The sequence below is a fragment of the Xyrauchen texanus genome, chromosome 35 (assembly GCF_025860055.1).
Source record: "Xyrauchen texanus isolate HMW12.3.18 chromosome 35, RBS_HiC_50CHRs, whole genome shotgun sequence".
NCBI classification, from domain to species: domain Eukaryota; kingdom Metazoa; phylum Chordata; class Actinopteri; order Cypriniformes; family Catostomidae; genus Xyrauchen; species Xyrauchen texanus.
In genome coordinates, this window is record NC_068310.1 from 36346512 (window position 1) to 36367922 (window position 21411).

Genomic DNA, 21411 nt, shown 5'->3' on the forward strand with positions numbered 1-21411 from the left:
GGTGAATTAGTGTAATTGTACCTTATTGCATTAATGTTATTCTCTATCCACAGATTTGAGTCTCTAGTCCAGTCTCAGGCCCGTGAGTTGTGTGAGCTGCGGGAACAGATCCGTGTGTCTCGTGGTTTGGGCGTCAAACAGCGTAAACAGCTGCTGGAACTCAGAGGGGCCCTTGAGGAGTTGCTTCAGCCCAGCGAGATGCACTCTGTTCAGGGTACACAACTCATAGAGCAGCTGGACCACAGCCTGGGTCTACTGGAGAAACTAGAGCAAGGTAAATATGCACATACAGAGCGATTGTAGAGACTAATGAAGAATGTCCTTTTTGGTTTGTTGGTTGATGGGGAAAGCTGTTTTGCAAGGCTGTTATAACTTGGGGTCTGGGGTACAGATCATGTGGATGTTTGTGTGAACAAAATTGATGACATTTACTTTGCAAAGTGTAATATAACATCTCAGTGCATCAATATCTCATCAAATGGCATTCAGTGAGCAGCTCACAGTCTTTGCGTCTTTTGCAATGCATCTGCAGGGATGTGTGTGAGATGTATTTACTTGTGCTCTTTTATTCCCTGCGTTATCCTTTAGTTTCATCAGGAGGTGCTTGCATGGATGGTGAGGAGGGGATGGCATCAGAGATGACACTCAGGTGAGCATATCTTTCAGCTTGATATCTGCTAAGCAGCCGCCACAATAATCTCAGGAATACTGAGCACACTGCTCAGGAATTCTCAAGGAAACAACTGTGTGATTATGTAATGGAAGAATGAAGCGTACACAAACATGACACAATCCCACAGGCATTGTGTCCAGAACACTGTTTTAGTGTACATATTGTGAAACCCCACCCTCTCTGATACCATAAACTTTAAAGTTTGTTTTATTTTAATGCAAAAAGGCCAGTTTATACGTCTGTCAGTGTTTATCCTCCTGACAGTGATTGTGTGTGGGAGGAGCTGCAGTACCTGCGCTCTCAGCTAGAGGGCGACAGAGAACAGCAGCAGCTGGAGATGGTTTATTTGTGCAGGCAGAACCAGAATCTCGCCGTTAGTACACATCGCTATATTGACTTGTGAGTGCTCCCTGCAGAGGCCTGTGTGCAGTGCAGTGTGATGAACTCTCAAACGCAAATCTTTTTCTGGTTTTGAGCCTAAAATGCTATGCAAATGAGTGACGGTCTTTACATCCTGCATCCCAATTTGCATAATATCCAAACTCTGTAGTATCTGAGGCTAGAATTAGTTTAGCCAAAATCAAAGTATGTTGAAAATAGTATACGGTAGGTATCTGGATGGTATACTTTTTCAAAGTAAAACGTAAACAGTTTTTAAATGTATAAACGTAAGATAATATTTTTTTTTTTTTAAAGGTAATGCATTAAGCTGCATGCTTGCTGTTTTTATGATGTAGCACTTTGTTACAATACTGCCGCATGCTGAAGTATACACTTCATTTCACCAGTGAAGTTCATACTTATAGTGTGAAGTAGTATGCAAATTGGGGTTCATCTTTGCTCTTTTGCAGCCTTATTTCCTGACGTTGTGTTGTTGATTGTTGTTTCTAAATCTTTCCACACAAATTTGTTCTCTCTGAGTTTATAATCGTGTGTCTGTGCATTTGTGTGTGAGACAGACTGTCTGCAGAACTGCAGGAGAAAGACCAGCTCATTCAGTGCTTGCAAGATCAACTGCGAAAGCAAGTTCCCAGAATGCAGCAGTGCTCAGACTCTGAGATGAGTGACAGGCTGTCCAGTGATGGCACCTCCTCCTTCAACGGCAGCCCCTGTGCTGTCTACAGACAGACCCCCAGCAGAGTTCACACAGGTAACTCTCAAAAAATCATTAGCGTATAAAGAGACCTTAAGATAACGTAAAAACAAAGAAATGCACATAAAAATCCTTGCGTTTTCATTGAACGGCTTCATTTGTCTTGAACACCTGATTGTATCACATGTAATGTCTTATTAGAAATGAATGTTTGGGAACAAACTTCCTATAAACTGTCAAGTGGTTTAAGATTTGATTTACCTGAATTGGACTCGCTGGTAATATATTAATGGAATCTCATTTCAAAGCAGATCATCTTTTAATCCACTAAGATTGTTTATAAATCTCTCGTATTGCATATATTATCACAAGATATTGCAGTAGATCTTTTTATCAACTTATGACAGTTTTTGTACTTTTTTGAACATCTTTAAGAATATATTTTTTTATTGATCGAATGATTCATTGAACCGAGCATAAACCTGAAAAGTGGGAGGCAATACTTGTGGGGGGGGGGTCTATAATAATTACGCAATTGATCTGAACAAAGTAGGTGTCGTTTTAAAGACAGAATATGGACTTAATACATATAGCTGATCCTACCAATTCTTAAATTATGCTTTTTAATTGGTTGACAATTTAGAAGTATTTTGTTCTCATCATTTGCAAATGTGTTATCACAAGTTGGTAAAACCATAGAAAAGATGAGATGGCCATGTGTTATATATCGTTGGAAAGGTCTCAAGTGGTAGAATGAGCAAATTTGGTTCACTCGGAGGCCAAACTGGATTTAGTATTAGTGTATGAAATTCCTACAAACACACATAAATAATAAACAGAAGTGTCTTTTTGTCATGGTTTTTCCTTATTACTTTGTGAAACATAAATATAACATAGACAATGAGATATAATTTCTTACAGCAGACTATCCTGATTCAAATGAGCCCAAACACAACATAATATGATAAGTAGATCTTAAAATATTCCTCAAAGAGTGTACCTGGAAAGACGATCCACAAGAGGTGTGTGTGTGTGTGTGTTTGTGTGTGTTTGTGAGAGTGAGTGTTTGTGAGAGTGAGTGTTTGTGAGAGTGAGTGTTTGTGAGAGTGAGTGTTTGTGAGAGAGAGAGAGAGAGAGAGTGAGTGTTTGTGTGTGTGAGAGAGTGTGTGTGAGAGAGTGTGTGTCTGTGTGAGTGAGAGAGTGTCTGTGTGAGTGAGAGAGTGTGTGTCTGTGTGAGTGAGAGAGTGTCTGTGTGAGTGAGAGAGTGTCTGTGTGAGTGAGAGAGTGTGTCTGTGTGTGTGAGAGAGTGTCTGTGTGTGTGAGAGAGTGTGTGTCTGTGTGTGTGAGAGAGTGTTTGTGTGTGTGTGTGTGTGTGTGTGAGAGAGTGTGTGTGTGTGTGTGTGTGAGAGAGTGTGTCTGTGTGTGTGAGAGTGTGTGTGTGTGTGAGAGAGTGTGTGTCTGTGTGTGTGAGAGAGTGTGTGTCTGTGTGTGTGAGAGAGTGTGTGTGAGAGAGAGTGTGTGTCTGTGTGTGTGAGAGAGTGTCTGTGTGTGTGAGAGAGTGTGTGTCTGTGTGAGTGAGAGAGTGTTTGTCTGTGTGTGTGAGAGAGTGTTTGTCTGTGTGTGAGAGAGTGTTTGTCTGTGTGTGTGAGAGAGTGTGTCTGTGTGTGTGAGAGTGTGTGTCTGTGTGTGAGAGAGTGTTGTGTGTGTGAGAGTGTGTCTGTGTGTGTGAGAGAGTGTGTGTCTGTGTGTGTGAGAGAGTGTGTCCGTGTGGTGAGAGAGTGTGTGTCTGTGTGAGTGAGAGAGTGTGTCTGTGTGTGTGAGAGAGTGTTTGTCTGTGTGTGTGAGAGAGTGTCTGTGTGTGTGAGAGAGTGTTTGTCTGTGTGTGTGAGAGAGTGTTTGTCTGTGTGTGTGAGAGAGTGTTTGTCTGTGTGTGTGAGAGAGTGTTTGTCTGTGTGTGTGAGAGAGTGTTTGTCTGTGTGTGTGAGAGAGTGTTTGTCTGTGTGTGTGAGAGAGTGTTTGTCTGTGTGTGTGAGAGAGTGTGTGTCCGTGTGTGTGAGAGAGTGTTTGTCCGTGTGTTTGAGAGAGTGTTTGTCTGTGTGTGTGAGAGAGTGTTTGTCTGTGTGTGTGAGAGAGTGTTTGTCTGTGTGTGTGAGAGAGTGTTTGTCTGTGTGTTTGTCTGTGTGTGTGAGAGAGTGTTTGTCTGTGTGTGTGAGAGAGTGTGTGTCTGTGTGTGTGAGAGAGTGTTTGTCTGTGTGTTTGTCTGTGTGTGTGAGAGAGTGTTTGTCTGTGTGTGTGAGAGAGTGTTTGTCTGTGTGTGTGAGAGAGTGTTTGTCTGTGTGTGAGAGAGTGTTTGTCTGTGTGTGAGAGAGTGTTTGTCTGTGTGTGTGAGAGAGTGTTTGTCTGTGTGTGTGAGAGAGTGTTTGTCTGTGTGTTTGTCTGTGTGTGTGAGAGAGTGTTTGTCTGTGTGTGTGAGAGAGTGTTTGTCTGTGTGTTTGTCTGTGTGTGTGAGAGAGTGTTTGTCTGTGTGTGTGAGAGAGTGTTTGTCTGTGTGTTTGTCTGTGTGTGTGAGAGAGTGTTTGTCTGTGTGTGTGAGAGAGTGTGTGTCTGTGTGTGTGAGAGAGTGTTTGTCTGTGTGTTTGTCTGTGTGTGTGAGAGAGTGTTTGTCTGTGTGTGTGAGAGAGTGTTTGTCTGTGTGTGTGAGAGAGTGTTTGTCTGTGTGTGAGAGAGTGTTTGTCTGTGTGTGTGAGAGAGTGTTTGTCTGTGTGTGTGAGAGAGTGTTTGTCTGTGTGTGTGAGAGAGTGTTTGTCTGTGTGTGTGAGAGAGTGTTTGTCTGTGTGTGTGAGAGAGTGTTTGTCTGTGTGTGTGAGAGAGTGTTTGTCTGTGTGTGTGAGAGAGTGTGTGTCCGTGTGTGTGAGAGAGTGTGTGTCTGTGTGTGTGAGAGAGTGTTTGTCTGTGTGTGTGAGAGAGTGTTTGTCTGTGTGTGTGAGAGTGTTTGTCTGTGTGTGTGAGAGAGTGTGTGTCTGTGTGTGTGAGAAGTGTTTGTCTGTGTGTGTGAGAGTGTTTGTCTGTGTGTGTGAGAGAGTGTGTGTCTGTGTGTGTGAGAGAGTGTTTGTCTGTGTGTGTAGAGAGTGTTTGTCTGTGTGTGTGAGAGTGTTTGTCTGTGTGTGTGAGAGAGTGTGTGTCTGTGTGTGTGAGAGAGTGTGTGTCTGTGTGTGTGAGAGAGTGTGTGTCCGTGTGTGTGAGAGAGTGTTTGTCTGTGTGTGTGAGAGAGTGTTTGTCTGTGTGTGTGAGAGAGTGTGTGTCGTGTGTGTGAGAGAGTGTGTGTCCGTGTGTGTGAGAGAGTGTTTGTCTGTGTGTGTGAGAGAGTGTTTGTCTGTGTGTGTGAGAAGTGTTTGTCTGTGTGTGTGAGAGAGTGTTTGTCTGTGTGTGTGAGAGAGTGTGTGTCTGTGTGTGTGAGAGAGTGTTTGTCTGTGTGTGTGAGAGAGTGTTTGTCTGTGTGTGTGAGAGAGTGTTTGTCTGTGTGTGTGAGAGAGTGTGTGTCTGTGTGTGTGAGAGAGTGTGTGTCTGTGTGTGTGAGAGAGTGTGTGTCCGTGTGTGTGAGAGAGTGTGTGTCCGTGTGTGTGAGAGAGTGTTTGTCCGTGTGTGTGAGAGAGTGTGTGTTTGTGTGTGTGAGAGAGTGTTTGTCTGTGTGTGTGAGAGAGTGTTTGTCTGTGTGTGTGAGAGAGTGTGTGTCTGTGTGTGTGAGAGAGTGTGTGTCTGTGTGTGTGAGAGAGTGTTTGTCTGTGTGTGTGAGAGAGTGTTTGTCTGTGTGTGTGAGAGAGTGTGTGTCCGTGTGTGTGAGAGAGTGTGTGTCCGTGTGTGTGAGAGAGTGTTTGTCTGTGTGTGTGAGAGAGTGTTTGTCTGTGTGTGAGAGAGTGTTTGTCTGTGTGTGTGAGAGAGTGTTTGTCTGTGTGTGTGAGAGAGTGTTTGTCTGTGTGTGTGAGAGAGTGTGTGTCTGTGTGTTTGTCTGTGTGTGTGAGAGAGTGTTTGTCTGTGTGTGTGAGAGAGTGTTTGTCTGTGTGTGTGAGAGAGTGTTTGTCTGTGTGTGTGAGAGAGTGTTTGTCTGTGTGTGTGAGAGAGTGTTTGTCTGTGTGTGTGAGAGAGTGTGTGTCTGTGTGTGTGAGAGAGTGTGTGTCCGTGTGTGTGAGAGAGTGTTTGTCCGTGTGTGTGAGAGAGTGTTTGTCTGTGTGTGTGAGAGAGTGTTTGTCTGTGTGTGTGAGAGAGTGTTTGTCTGTGTGTGTGAGAGAGTGTTTGTCTGTGTGTGTGAGAGAGTGTTTGTCTGTGTGTGTGAGAGAGTGTGTGTCTGTGTGTGTGAGAGAGTGTGTGTCCGTGTGTGTGAGAGAGTGTGTGTCCGTGTGTGTGAGAGAGTGTTTGTCCGTGTGTGTGAGAGAGTGTTTGTCCGTGTGTGTGAGAGAGTGTGTGTTTGTGTGTGTGAGAGAGTGTTTGTCTGTGTGTGTGTGTGAGAGAGTGTTTGTCTGTGTGTGTGAGAGAGTGTGTGTCTGTGTGTGTGAGAGAGTGTTTGTCTGTGTGTGTGAGAGAGTGTTTGTCTGTGTGTGTGAGAGAGTGTGTGTCCGTGTGTGTGAGAGAGTGTTTGTCTGTGTGTGAGAGAGTGTTTGTCTGTGTGTGTGAGAGAGTGTTTGTCTGTGTGTGAGAGAGTGTTTGTCTGTGTGTGAGAGAGTGTTTGTCTGTGTGTGTGAGAGAGTGTTTGTCTGTGTGTGTGAGAGAGTGTGTGTCCGTGTGTGTGAGAGAGTGTTTGTCTGTGTGTGTGAGAGAGTGTTTGTCTGTGTGTGTGAGAGAGTGTTTGTCTGTGTGTGTGAGAGAGTGTGTGTCTGTGTGTGTGAGAGAGTGTGTGTCTGTGTGTGTGAGAGAGTGTTTGTCTGTGTGTGAGAGAGTGTTTGTCTGTGTGTGAGAGAGTGTTTGTCTGTGTGTGTGAGAGAGTGTTTGTCTGTGTGTGTGAGAGAGTGTGTGTCCGTGTGTGTGAGAGAGTGTTTGTCTGTGTGTGTGAGAGAGTGTTTGTCTGTGTGTGAGAGAGTGTTTGTCTGTGTGTGAGAGAGTGTTTGTGTGTGTGTGAGAGAGTGAGTGAGAGAGTGTGTGTCCGTGTGAGTGAGAGAGTGTGTGTCCGTGTGAGTGAGAGAGTGTGTGTCCGTGTGAGTGAGAGAGTGTGTGTCCGTGTGAGTGAGAGAGTGTGTGTCCGTGTGAGTGAGAGAGTGTGTGTCCGTGTGAGTGAGAGATTGTGTGTCTGTGTGAGTGAGAGATTGTGTGTCCGTGTGAGTGAGAGATTGTGTGTCTGTGTGAGTGAGAGATTGTGTGTCTGTGTGAGCGAGCGGTTCTTTTTTTTACAAACCCAAGTTACAAACTGGTAATTACAAGGGTATTATGCTATAAATGTGGTTTATGAGGACATTTCTAGTGTCCCCATAATTTAAGTCGCTTGAAAACTTACTAAATGAGTTTGTTTTGAAACAGTTTTTGGTGAGGGTTAGGGGATATGATCTATAGTTCGTATAGTATAAATATCATTATACCTTTCGCTTTGTGTGTGCTAACACACGTCCACATATGTGCTCATCTAAAGGATTGTGATGCTCCTGAACACTTAATATTTCTGTATGTTGTAGTCTAATCCATTCATTTCCAATGTCCGGTCATTTTTGACAGGGAACACAACAAGTGTAACAAAGTGAAGAGTTTTGTTTTTGTTCCCCCCACAAATGTTTCAGAATAATGCGGCCATTTTACATTCTAAATGTGTAAATACTAATAAGACCGCAGAACTAAATGACTTTGTATCTCTTGATGCATTTTAGTGAACATTTAGCCAACGTGTGGTTGTATCATCCTGTTATTCAATATACATTTATTTCATGTGTAAATATATTTAAGAAATAGACACCCTGCTTTGTCTAATAGCAGTTATTTTCCGTTCATATACGGTCATGTTCGTTTGAGGATTTGGAGTGGTGTAGTTGAACAGCAAGAGCTGATACCGGTGTCCCGTTACCGGCCCGTACAGATGCATTATTCAGTATGCAGTTTTATCTCCTCTACTCACGGAGTGCCTTTAAGAACAGTGTGTGTGATACTGATTGGTTGAGGGTTTAGTATAGTGCAAAGTTCAAGTATACTGAAAGAGATTTTGCTTTTCAGTGTGGGCATCGCCACAGAGACAGCAGACTAACTCTCTCAACGTTACAGTACCAAACATAACGAGACCGTGTAACGTTATCTCTCTTCAGAACTACCTGGTTCAAATTTCCCAGCTACTTGGATACTATAGATTAAGAGATTGGAGAAGTTGCGATTGACGACACTGACTTTGGATTCTGCTTGGCACTGATGTTGTTGAGAGTGATGTTCTGTTCAAGCAGCGCTAACATTTCTACTGCACTGAGGTTAGATTAAGTTCTGCCGTCATAGTGAGATCAAGTCAAGGTTAGCTGTCGCTCGAATCTGGAGATCAGTGAGCAAATTGTGATCATAACGGCGTCTCTCAGAGCAGGTGGAGGAAAGTGCTAAAAGCCACCAGAGATGAAGGTAACAACCAAGTGTTGCCACTGTTTATTATGTCGTTAATATTAATCAAACAATAACGAGGAAACCACTCATTGCTTTTGGCTGGATAACTTTAATAGGTTTTGATAGTATTACTGTATTATAATCATACATTGAAGAATTGTAGTTTATGTAACATTTCATGACTTATGAATCACTTGATACCGCTGTTATGAAGATAATGCACTGTTGTCTTCATTTATATCTTTGTTTTATTTTTATTTGTAATTTATTTCTTTGTTACTTTATTACTGATTGTTTACTTCTCTTGAATAATTACTTGTAACTATATTTACTCAAATTAGTGTTTTGTTGTGGTATCAAAATTAGTATCAAGTCATCATCATCTTGCTTTCATATGTAAGCAACATTAAGTTTCAAATGCAAGTTTGGGAGGAGCTTGTTCATCTAGGCCTGTCAATCATATCCCAAGAATATAAAAGCAGCTGCTTCCTTCACACCGGTGATGATTCCTCTGGCATCTCTCCACCTCCCCATCTCCTCCTTTATAGCTTGTAAGGATGCAATTTTAAAAATGGGGTATCGGATGAAACTAGAGACTCTTTTATCTCAAACAGGTTTCAATGTTATAACTTAATGAGGTTTCTTACCAGATGTAGTTTTGTTGCTGTTTCTCTCAGACAAACTCCGCTGTGATTGGCACCATGTTTATTTTGTCACATGACTCGTTGACCGTTTAACCCCTTATAGACAACCCAAAGTCCTCTGAACGGAGATCAGGTGGTTTAAATGAATTTAAGTTATGCATTGTGTATAGCGAAGCCAAAATACAACATCCACGAGGTGAATTAATTACTGTTAATAATAACATTTATAGAAAATACTTTAATGAAGATTCTTGTTCATTTAAAACTTCACGTTGAAGATCACGGGATAGTTCAGACCTTTTTTTTTTTCATTTGAAATTATTGTTAATAACATCCATACTTTAATGTGCTCCAGGTGTATTCTTGAAATGGACATTATCATCTCTTACAGGGCTGACAGCGACCAATGGTACTGCGTCTCCCGATCTAAAAGAGGGGCTAGGACTCAAGGGCATTGCTGTTGAAGGGGGCATGTCAGACGGTGGTGAGGGGAGTGTCCAAATGTTGCAGCGTGAAAACGGGCGGCTACAGGAGCAGCTGAGGAGCAGCGAGCAGCTGAACGCTACACTCCGTGGTGAACTGGACCTCACCCGCTCCATCCTCAAACACAACACTCCATCCAAATCCTCACAGAACCAGACCACAGACAAACAGCCAGAGCAGCAGTACACCTCAGCCAGCATGAGTATCAACTCAGGTATTATACCCGTCTTCTATGTTAAAGGGATACTTGCTTTTTTAATCGTATGGAGAAACAAAAAAAAGATATTAGGCAGTATCTCAGTACCTCAGTGACCACTTCACTTTTAATGTGTGGAAAAAAGTTGCAATGAAAGTGAATGGTGACTGAGGCTAACATTCTGCCTAACATCACATTTTGTGTTCCACGTTAGAAAGTCATATAGGCTTGGAACAACATGAGGGTGAGTGAATGATGACCAAACTTTCAGTGTGTCCAGAACAAAGACAGGAACGAGTTTTTGCTGGAAACCTGTTGTGTCACGTCTTTATCTTTATCACGTCTCCTCTTTATCGTAGATCTGTTGGCAGAACACTTGCTGGAGATCCGAGCGTTGCGTCAGCGTCTTGAAGAGACGATCAGAACCAACGAGAGACTCCGAGAACAATTAGAGAGAAAATTACAGGAAGCTGAGAAAGACCCAGGTACGCACATCATGTGTACGTTTGTGATGATGCAAGTTGATGTCGGAAAATCACGGGGTTCGACAGAATCATACGTGAGTCTGAAACCAGACTAATGCTGCGACGTGCCCTGTGTGAAAACCACATGTGCCGAATACACATACACCTATAAGATAAAGCACACATATGATGTGCTGATTATACAAGTTCATTTTCTTGAATGTTTTAAACTTTGCACAACAATCTTCAGATTTTCAAATCACTGAATGTGTGTGTGTGTGTGTGTGTGTGTGTGTGTGTGTGTGTGATCAGCAGCCACCAACATCTTCATTGCTGGTTCTGAGGATCAGGGTCATATCAGCAGTGAACTTCACTTCCTGTTGGCACAGAACCATACACTCAAAGAGCAGCTAAACCAGGGAGCACGAGGTAATGCACAAGCTCAAACTCAAATATATTCAAATTACTAGACAGAGGCTCTATTCATACTTAAAGGTGCACAAAGTAAGATTTTAGCTGGCTTTTACTCGTCCCATCGGTTGTAGTAGTACTTGTGTTTTTGACGCAGTCCTGACATGCATCGTCCTGGATACTGGGAGTTTGTTTGCTCGTACTACACACCTCTCAATGGACATTCTTGGATTTAATCCAGGCGAATTGTCGCACGGTTGTTGGACGTTGGTCTGTGACCGGGCATCCTTAACCTGTGTGCTCTCCAGGTTGTAGACAGTCTTGTGCTCGCGTTTGGCGTTTCATGTTGTGCCGTATATCCGTGATCTACTGTACAATGAGAGCAGCAGGACGTTGCAGTTTGTTTCATCGCTACCTCTTGTTCATTCAGTCATTCAGTTTGGACTGTCTGGTGGATCACACTCCTGCTGATACCAGCATCACTCTGGACTGGACTGTTGACTCGGGCTCCGTTGTTGTTTGTTGTAAATATATTGTGCTTCTTGTTATATTGTTTGCTTTGCTCGTTTTATTTACATTAATTTTGAGCCTTGGCTGAAAGCGCTATTTAAAGTAAGAATGTTATTATTATTGTCATTACACCGTGCTAGTAACTCATTCAGTTTGTCGTGTGCTGCCAACATGGCAGTGCCCATGAGGGGGCGACCTTCTCTATGTAAAATTAAACAGCTTTTATTGGGTTTCTGATATGACTGGAGTCTTCATCTCATGTGAGTGTATATAATTTTTGACATATTAAAAAAAATGCTACATGTAAAACTTTTTTACTAAGCAAAAACTTTCTTTGTGCACCTTTTTAAAGTTTTAAAATATTTACCGTATCCCTGCTTAATACGCAGAGTCAACTACTGTATAATGAAATCACTTGTAGGTTGGGACTTTCAAAAGATTGCGCTGTTTGTTTGAGCGGCCCATCCAGCCCCACACAACAGCGTGAGTTTGGGGCGGGACTATCCGTGGGCTTGAACCAATGATTGATGGGAAGAGTATTCAAGATTTTTTTTTTTTTTTAATGATTGTTTTTGCAGTTCCATTTGTGATGATAATTTTCAGAATTTACACAGTTCAGCTTTAAGACATATACCAGTTGTTGTTGTGCGCTTGTGTCTGAAATTAAGATGAAGGAAAAATGCTTTCTTTCTTTTCTGATTCATTTCAAATTTTTCTATTCAAGGCCTAGTTACATAATATCACATAAATGCAAAATTATGTTGATTTAATTTAGTGCTGCACGATTAATCATATCACAATCGCGATGTCAGCCTGTGCGATTATATGACGGCAAAATGCTGCGATTTTATTAAATAAATAAGTGCATGTGTGGACGTGACAGCCCATTCTCTCTGAGAGCTGTTTGCCCATTTTCTACACCGCTAATAAAAAGATGACCAGTCAGTCTCCGTTTAGGGAGTGGCACATGTGGTCATGTGAGTTTCCGGTGTTCAGTGTGGAAATCAGGTGAAAATGGACGCCGAGCAGACCAAGATTATTGATGAAATAAAGACATATCGCCAAGCGATCTGTGATCTGTGTTTCTGTGTTATATCACAGCTTGGCGATATGTCTTTATTAAATCAATAATTAAAGTTAATATAATACAGGAGCATGACATGTAAATAAACACAAACTCCAAAACTGTCATTCTCGGTCGCAGCCAGTCACTCGGTCGCAGCCAGTCTTTCAACCAGACGCGGAAGAGACCCAATCTGAGCGGGAGAGACCGGGAGAGATTTAAAGTTCTGCCGGCTGATGCGCCCTTTAACACGGAGACACTCGTCTCTCACCCCCGCTGTCTGCAGCTCGCAACGTCATCATCATAAGATCAGTCTTATGTGAAAAATAACATTAAAATGACAACAACAATAAAATGTGTGTGTATGTATGTATGTGTATGTATATATACATACATACATACACAACAGCCGTTTTAGTGGTCTGAGTGAACCACACTTTTATATCCAGTTTCCATTTCAAAAGATTTTAAGTACATGTTACATCCTGCTTAAATGTCCGTTTGTTTGGACAGTTTTATTTTCATGAAAATTTGTATTTTCTTATTTATTGTTCTATTTTATTTTGGTGTAATATTGAGAAAATAACAAGTTTGCTGTAATGCAAAAATGTTATTTAATTTTGTAAAAATATTTTAATTTGAAAACACTGCATTTATAGTTGTTGTTGTTGTTGCTAGTTTGTATGTTTGAGTTGAAAAACACACATTTCATATATATATTAAAAAAGCCCCCACAAATGTAAAAAAAAATGACCCAGATAATCAAATGTTTTGGCAAATGTTGCTCCTCAATAGATGAATATCTGACACTGGTTTTCATTTGTGTAGATAAGCAGAAAGAGAATGACCGGCTGAGAGAGACTCTGGCTAGAAGAACAGCTAAACTGGAGCTGAGCAGAAAAGAGTGTGAAACGCTGAAACAAGAGCGAACGCAGCTACAGGACAACATGTACAGGTAACACACACACACACACACACACATAAAAACGAGCACCTTCAAGCAGCCTCAGACATCACATCCATGGGCCGCCCACAGTTCATATGCAGACCACCAATGCATATTACACACAAATGATTAATCTTTAAGTAGTTCTGCATGTGTGTTTCCCATATAAAATGATCCAAAGAAGAGATTAGCTGCAGATAACACACACTTTTTCTGGAGCAGCCGTTCACTGATCCAGTAACGTGTATCATGTGTCTTTCTGAGAGGGCTTGTGTAATTATATGCTAATGAGTTGTTGTAATTATTGCAGTTATTGGTAATCCAGGAGGTGAATGCATAATTGCTTAATGAGTGTTTCATATTACACATACAAACTCAACAACTCGATATGTTTTCCTTGAACTTTTCAAACAAGCAGATGTCCGTGTTGTTACATGCATTTACGTGTTTGTGTGTGCAGGTTTGGCTATGCATGTGAGGACTCACGAATATAGTGAAACAGATGTGTGTGTGTGTGTTTCAGATTGCAGTGTGAGAACTCCCATCAGAGACAGCAGTTGTCAGACACTCAGCAGCTTCTCCAGTCTGTACGAGTGGAACTACAAGTACAGGAACACATCAAGAACTCTGCGCACGCACACACAGGTATATTTGAAAGCACCTGATGCCTTAACGTGCTGTCTGTGATGGCAGCACAGTATGTTTTGTAACACTGCTGATATACGTGTGTGTGCAGGAGAGGGCCGTGCTTCTGGATCTGGTTCTGCAGTGGATCTGAGTGAGTTGTTGGCTGAGATCAGACAGCTGCGTGTGCAGTTGGAGAGAAGCATCCAGACCAACACAACACTGAGACAGAGACTGGAACAACAACTATTGACCCGCACAGACCCCAAATCAACCATCAACATCAACTACCTACTGTCTAACACAGGTACACACGCATGCGCACACACAGACCCCAAATCAACCATAAACATCAACTATCTCTATTATTTGACATGCAGTATATGGCGTTACTTACACTACCAATGTCCTAATTTTAAAGCACGTGTTTTTTCTTCTCCCTCTCAGATGAGGCTGGTAAATTAGATGCTCTTTATTCACAGAAAGACCTGTCTTGTGCTGTACATGGTAAATTTATTTAAATGTATATAAAATACAGATAATATAGTACATTTTTACATATGTTGTACCTGCACATATTGGTCACTTTAACCTGTATATATGCGACAGAAATGGTTGTTTGTGTGTTTAGATGGTGGTAGTTCAGCAGATAGTGGGTCCCAGGCTCCATCCCGGCTGGTACCGGGTCATCGGCTCTGGGCGGACCGGCGTGGCCATTATGTTCTGGGTTTGATAGAAGATTATAACGCCCTGCGCAAACAGATCGGTGAAGCCAAAACACTCAATGCAGACATGGACACACACATACAGGACTGCAACAGGGTGAGAACACACATGCACAAACTGAAGTGTTAAATGAGGGGCTTCCCACAGTCATGGAAACTTGGAAATATCAGGGAACTTTTAAATGAAATGAGTAAAATCTAAAGTCATGTAAATTAATGAAATCTCAAAAGTAATGGACAAATCATGGAAGTGAATAGTCTAAAATATCTTGGAATTTTATCAAATCTAAAAAGTCTTGAAAAATCATAGAATTTGATCAAAACGAATGTCACCGAAAAATCATGGAAATTAATAAAATCTATAACATCTAAGTCATGGAAATTTAATCAAATCTAAAAAGTCATTAAATAATAATGGAAATCTATAAAATCTTGAAAGTCATGGAAATTAACAAGTCATTAAAAAAATAATGGAAAGTAATAAAATCGGAAAAATTAATGGACAAATTATTAACATTTGTAAAATCCAGCAAAGTCATGGAAATTAGTAAATCTAGAAAAGCCTAGGAAATTAGTCAAATCTAGTAACGTCATGGGAATTAGTCAAATCTAGAAACGCCATGGGAATTAGCCAAGTCAAGAAACGTCATGGGAATTAGCCAAATCAAGAAACGTCATGGGAATTAGCCAAATCAAGAAACGTCATGGGAATTAGTCAAATCAAGAAACGTCATGGGAATTAGTCAAATCAAGTAACGTCATGGGAATTAGCCAAATCAAGAAACGTCATGGGAATTGGTCAAATCTAGAAAAGTCTCGGAAATTAGTCAAATCAAGAAACGTCATGGGAATTAGCCAAATCAAGAAACGTCATGGGAATTAGCCAAATCAAGAAACGTCATGAGAATTAGTCAAATCTAGAAACGCCTCGGAAATTAGTCAACTCTAGAAACGTCATGGGAATTAGTCAAATCTAGAAACGTCATGGGAATTAGTCAAATCTAGAAACGTCATGGGAATTGGTCAAATCTAGAAACGTCATGGGAATTAGTCAAATCTAGAAACGTCATGGGAATTGGTCAAATCTAGAAACGTCATGGGAATTAGTCAAATCTAGAAACGTCATGGGAATTGGTCAAATCAAGAAACGTCATGGGAATTAGTCAACTCTAGAAACGTCATGGGAATTAGTCAACTCTAGAAACGTCATGGGAATTGGTCAAATCAAGAAACGTCATGGGAATTAGTCAACTCTAGAAACGTCATGGGAATTAGTCAAATCTAGAAACGTCATGGGAATTAGCCAAATCAAGAAACGTCATGAGAATTAGTCAAATCTAGAAACGCCTCGGAAATTAGTCAACTCTAGAAACGTCATGGGAATTAGTCAAATCTAGAAACGTCATGGGAATTAGTCAAATTTAGAAACGTCATGGGAATTAGTCAAATCTAGAAACGCCATGGGAATTGGTCAAATCTAGAAACGCCATGGGAATTAGTCAAATCTAGAAACGCCATGGGAATTGGTCAAATCTAGAAACGCCATGGGAATTAGTCAAATCTAGAAACGCCATGGGAATTGGTCAAATCAAGAAACGCCATGGGAATTAGTCAACTCTAGAAACGCCATGGGAATTAGTCAACTCTAGAAACGCCATGGGAATTGGTCAAATCAAGAAACGTCATGGGAATTAGTCAACTCTAGAAACGTCATGGGAATTAGTCAAATCTAGAAACGTCATGGGAATTAGCCAAATCAAGAAACGTCATGAGAATTAGTCAAATCTAGAAACGCCTCGGAAATTAGTCAACTCTAGAAACGTCATGGGAATTAGTCAACTCTAGAAACGTCATGGGAATTAGTCAAATTTAGAAACGTCATGGGAATTAGTCAAATCTAGAAACGTCATGGGAATTGGTCAAATCTAGAAACGTCATGGGAATTAGTCAAATCTAGAAACATCATGGGAATTAGTCAAATCTAGAAACGTCATGGGAATTGGTCAACTCTAGAAACGTCATGGGAATTAGTCAACTCTAGAAACGTCATGGGAATTAGTCAACTCTAGAAACGTCATGGGAATTAGTCAAATCTAGAAACGTCATGGGAATTAGTCAAATCTAGAAACGTCATGGGAATTAGTCAAATCTAGAAACGTCATGAGAATTGGTCAAATCTAGAAACGCCTCGGAAATTAGTCAAATCTAGAAACGCCTCGGAAATTAGCCAAATCAAGTAACGTCATGGGAATTAGTCAAATCAAGTAACGTCATGGGAATTAGTCAAATCTAGAAAAGCCACGGAAATTAGCCAAATCAAGTAACGTCATGGGAATTAGTCAAATCAAGTAACGTCATGGGAATTAGTCAAATCTAGAAACGCCTCGGAAATTAGCCAAATCAAGTAACGTCATGGGAATTAGTCAAATCAAGTAACGTCATGGGAATTAGTCAAATCTAGAAAAGCCACGGAAATTTGTACAAATCTAGAAAGTCATGGACAAGTTATTTAAATTTGTAAAATCTTTGGAATGTTCATATGGAAAATTCATAGAAATGAATAAAATCTAAAATGTCTTGGAAAAGATATTGAATTTAGTCAAATTTAAAAGTCACGGAAAAGTTATGATTTAAATATAAAAAGAAATTACATTTTAAAAAGTTGATTAAAAAATTTAAATATAAAAGGTCATGGAAAGTAATACAATCTAAAAGTTGTTAAAATTAGTAAAATCTAGGAAGACATGGAAATAATAAATATTTATAAAATAATTTTAATATTAACAAATAAAATCTTAAAAGGCACGAAAAAAATTATGGAAAGTAAAATCTAGAAAGTCATGGAAAATTTATTACAATTTGTAAAATCCAGAAAAGGCATGGAACTTAGTCAAAATTTAGAAAGTCATGGAAAGGTCATAGAATTTCATAAAAACTAAAAAGTCACTGATAAATCATGGAAATGAATCAGTCATGAAAAACTCATGGTGGTTAGTAAAATCAAGAAAGTTATGGAAATTAATAAAAATCTAATAAAATCACAGACATGAATAGTCTAAATATTAATGAAAAATAATGGAAATTAATCAAATCTAAAAATTCATGGTAAAGTTCCATCCATCCATCTTCAACCGCTTATCCGAAGTCGGGTCGCGGGGGCAGCTGCTCCAGCAGGGGGCCCCAAACTTCCCTATCCCGAGCCACATCTCTGACTGAGGGACCCTGAGGCGTTCCCAGGCCAGTGTGGAGATGTAATCTCTCCACCTAGTCCTGGGTCTTCCCCAAGGCCTCCTCCCAGCTGGACGTGCCTGAAACACCTCCCTAGGGAGGCGGCCAGGGGGCATCCTTACCAGATGCCCAAACCACCTCAACTGACTCCTTTCGACGCAAAGGAGCAGCGGCTCTACTCCGAGCTCCTCACGGATGACTGAGCTCCTCACCCTATCTCTAAGGGAGAAGCCCGCCACCCTTCTGAGGAAGCCCATTTCGGCCGCTTGTACTCGCTGACCTAGTTCTTTCGGTCATGACCCAGCCTTCATGACCATAGGTGAGGGTAGGAACAAAACTTGACCGGTAGATTGAGAGCTTTGCCTTCGGCTCAGCTCTCTTTTCGTGGACAACGGTGCGATAGAGCTGAGTGCAATACCGCCCCCGCTGCCCCGATTCTCCGGCCAACCTCCCGCTCCATTGTCCCCTCACTCGTGAACAAGACCCCGAGGTACTTGAACTCCTTCACTTGGGGCAATACCTCCTTTCACTTTCGTTTTCAACATGGTAAAGTTATTAAAATGAATAAAATAAAAAAAATTATGGAAACGTCATAAAAATCTAAAAAGCTTCGGAAAAGTTATTACATTTAGTCCAATTTAAAAGTCACGGAAAAGTTATGGATCTTTCCGAGTAACTTTTCAAGCCAAAGTGAATTTTGATTTGTCAGTGAATTGTTCTTTTTGAATTAGTCAAAACTATTCACAAATCGGTCTTAATGATTCATTAGCAAATCTGTCTGATTCAAAAAAATTTATAATTTGTATCCAGTTATCACCAATGCCTGGAAAGGTCCTGAAATGTGTATTGGTCAAAAAGGATGGGAATGGTGACATGAGTGTTCTGTGTTTCAGGCTGTAGATCAGTTCCAGCTGAAGCAGTTTTCCAGCAGTGTGAACACGATGCAGCAGATGCTGGAGGAGGCGGCACGACTTCTCAAACTGCTCTGGAGAGTCTCCCTGCCCTCAGGAGATGGCACACACTATCAACAGGTGGCACACATTTACCATAAACTGTCACCTGGTTTTATAAAAAGATAATGAAACGCTACAGACTTGTGGAGGGATATAACAAAGATAAATAAAGCCGTGAAATGTATTTACTTGCAACATAGTAACAAACAATTCTTTATTGCCAAATATTGACCTGGATGATATATCGGTGTTTTACTAAAACAAATAAGCACCACTACAGCTTATGCAATACTGTGATAATCTGGTGTTTATTATAGCGGTATCGTTCTCTTCCATCAGGATGAGCTGTTGAAGAGTGAGATCTCTCGTCTGAAGAGTCGTCTGACACAGCAGGAGAGAATGCTGACCGGAGCTGTCAAACGCCTGAGATCCACCAATCAGCTGAAAGAGGGCATGGAGCGCATCATCATAGACCAGCGTAAGAGACACTCATCCGCACGCTCAACATGCGTTCAAGTAGTGGTGGTGGTGTAGTGGTCTAAACCACATAACTGGTAATCAGAAGGTTGCTGGTTTGATCCCCACACCCACCACCATTGTGTCCTTGAGCAAGGCACTTAACTCCAGGTTGTTCTGGGGGGATTGTCCCTGTAATAAGTGCACTGTAAGTCGCTTTGGATAAAAGCATCTGCCAAATGCATAAATGTAAATGTAAGTAGAACAATCCATTTAGAGTTAATGTTTGTGCCGTTTCCTGCAGTGTCTCTGACTCACGGTGTGCTGAAGAGAGCCAGAGGAAACCTGGAGGTAAGCTCGAGTCCATTCACTTACGAGTTCTCAGTGTTTTTGTACTGTTTGTCCTCTATTACAGCAATAAGACATGAGAGTTCCTGCATTAGTCATTTCATGAGCTTTCCAAATGATTGTTTTGGACTTGCGAGTAGGCTATCAGAACACATTTAAATTCCCTCCATGTCATTTTTGAGAAATACCTTTGAAATTAAGATTAAATAGTTAAAATAGTCAACTCAAGCAGAGGTACTTATAGCATTATTAATCATTTTGCCTGCTCTCTTTCCTTTATTTCACATCTGTATTTCAGTCTAACTATCTGAAGGTTCTGCCGGTGGAAGGTTAGTTTAATGAGGGGTTGTTGTGTTTGTGTGGTTGTTTCTTTGCATGAGACGTTTAACAAACACAGCATGGACCGTGTTCTTTCAGTTCCTAGACCTTTTTTTTTTTTTTTTGCCCTTTTCTCCTCATGGCATACTTCGGCACCATGTAAAGAATTTGTATTTATTCTTTTCTGTTGTCCAGACTTTTCTGGGGCCGGTTGCACTAGCTGTGTGTGCAAGTTCAAACTTAGCCTAGTTGTTGCGTAAATGGGCACTGGGTCACAATTTACGCACTACTAAATATTTGAGCGTTGCACCATAAAATAAAACTGTACATGGGACGTAACCATACGTATAAACTAAATATTTATGGCAGCCTTAGCCCGTGAATAATGTAGTGGGCAGCTGTGGCTCAGTTGGTTGAGCGGGTCGGCCACTAATCGCAGGGTTGGTGGGTCGTATACTAGCCACACGACTCCACATGCTGAAGTGTCCTTGGGCAAGACACTGAACCCCAAGTTGCTCCCAATGGCAGGCTAGCACCTTACATAGCAGCTCTACCATCATTGGTGTATGAATGTGTGCGTGAATGGGTGAATGAGACGCAGTGTGAAGCGCTTTGAATACCGATAAGGTTAAAAAGCTATTTAAGTGCAGACCATTTAATGAATGGATAGAGTGGGATGGCAGCCAGATTAGAGTACATTGATAATGAACTACAAATTCAAGAGTTTTACGAGACCGAAATCGTCCTTTGGATGTTTATGATAATGTGGACTTTATATGCTTGTTTGCGGTTTAAAAGAGAAGGTGTAATGTGGATAACTGATTTGATAGCGACTGATATCCAACATGAAACGGACCAAAATGGCACACTCTCTCCAAGCATGTGTTGTGTTATTTTAAATTAAATGGGTAATGTGTTTATATAACTTTTTAGATCATATCTTTGGTTTTTGACAGTGCATGCAAGGCAGTAGCTTGAAAATATGCATGTGGTTACAAATTTGAAGGCTGCTGATTGGATTACAAACACAATTCGGTGCATCTATGCATCACTTTACAGAGAGCTTACGACCTACTAGTTAAGTTCTACAACCGAATTAAGCACTGACTAACTAGTTACTAAGCCATTAGTGTGATCTTTACATCCTAACTTACACACAGCTGGTGCAACCCTACCCTGATCTTGAAGTATTCAATATTTGGCTGGTGTGTTGTTTTATACAAGCATGTGAAGCTCTGTGCATGGATTTACTCGTCTAAATGATCTAAATATATTCATTTGTTGATTGCTTCTGTAGGACGTCCCACTGAGTGGCCACTGATCAATGAGCCAACAGCTGCTCTATCCAGGGGTGTGACCAGTCCACAGCGAAATTCTGTATTTCGTGAAGAACACAGTGAGAACGACTCGCACTTCAGCTGCTAGTGATATCATCCCCTGATTTGTCTTCTAATTTATTTTTCTCCTTTTAAGGTACGCTGATGCAATTCAGTACAAATAAGTATCATTTAACATAGCTGTAAAAGGGAATTGTTTTAATATTTGCTAAAGATTTTCTCCTGTAAATATTCAGAACTCAAATTTTATACCATTTTTTTTCTTTGAATGGTTTTAAACAGCTGTATTACCCTGTCTAAAATGTAATGTTTTGATGCAACTGAGTGGTACATTAAAAGCTCTCATGGGTAAATATGTCAATCAGTCCTTCATATAAACATAGT

At 40.9% G+C, this 21411-nt stretch overlaps 1 protein-coding gene across 6 annotated transcripts in view; it reads left to right on the top strand.

The window, feature by feature from the left end:
- The window catches only part of LOC127628684 (myomegalin-like), a 55828-nt gene extending 34442 nt beyond the window's left edge, over window positions 1–21386 (top strand). For 4 of the 6 annotated variants that reach the window (XM_052105472.1, XM_052105476.1, XM_052105474.1 and 1 more), the window contains 16 exons: window positions 54–274; window positions 589–649; window positions 1633–1823; window positions 9357–9662; window positions 10004–10129; window positions 10421–10537; window positions 12921–13047; window positions 13562–13683; window positions 13775–13969; window positions 14110–14169; window positions 14294–14484; window positions 18509–18646; window positions 18908–19046; window positions 19329–19375; window positions 19671–19701; window positions 20988–21386. In XM_052105472.1, the coding sequence (XP_051961432.1) occupies window positions 54–274; window positions 589–649; window positions 1633–1823; window positions 9357–9662; window positions 10004–10129; window positions 10421–10537; window positions 12921–13047; window positions 13562–13683; window positions 13775–13969; window positions 14110–14169; window positions 14294–14484; window positions 18509–18646; window positions 18908–19046; window positions 19329–19375; window positions 19671–19701; window positions 20988–21115 (2200 nt within the window). In that variant the 3' untranslated portion in view covers window positions 21116–21386. The remainder of the gene's footprint in view (window positions 1–53; window positions 275–588; window positions 650–1632; window positions 1824–9356; window positions 9663–10003; window positions 10130–10420; window positions 10538–12920; window positions 13048–13561; window positions 13684–13774; window positions 13970–14109; window positions 14170–14293; window positions 14485–18508; window positions 18647–18907; window positions 19047–19328; window positions 19376–19670; window positions 19702–20987) is intronic. The other 2 variants (XM_052105473.1, XM_052105477.1) reach the window with 2 other exon arrangements.
- Window positions 21387–21411: the final 25 nt, after the last annotated feature.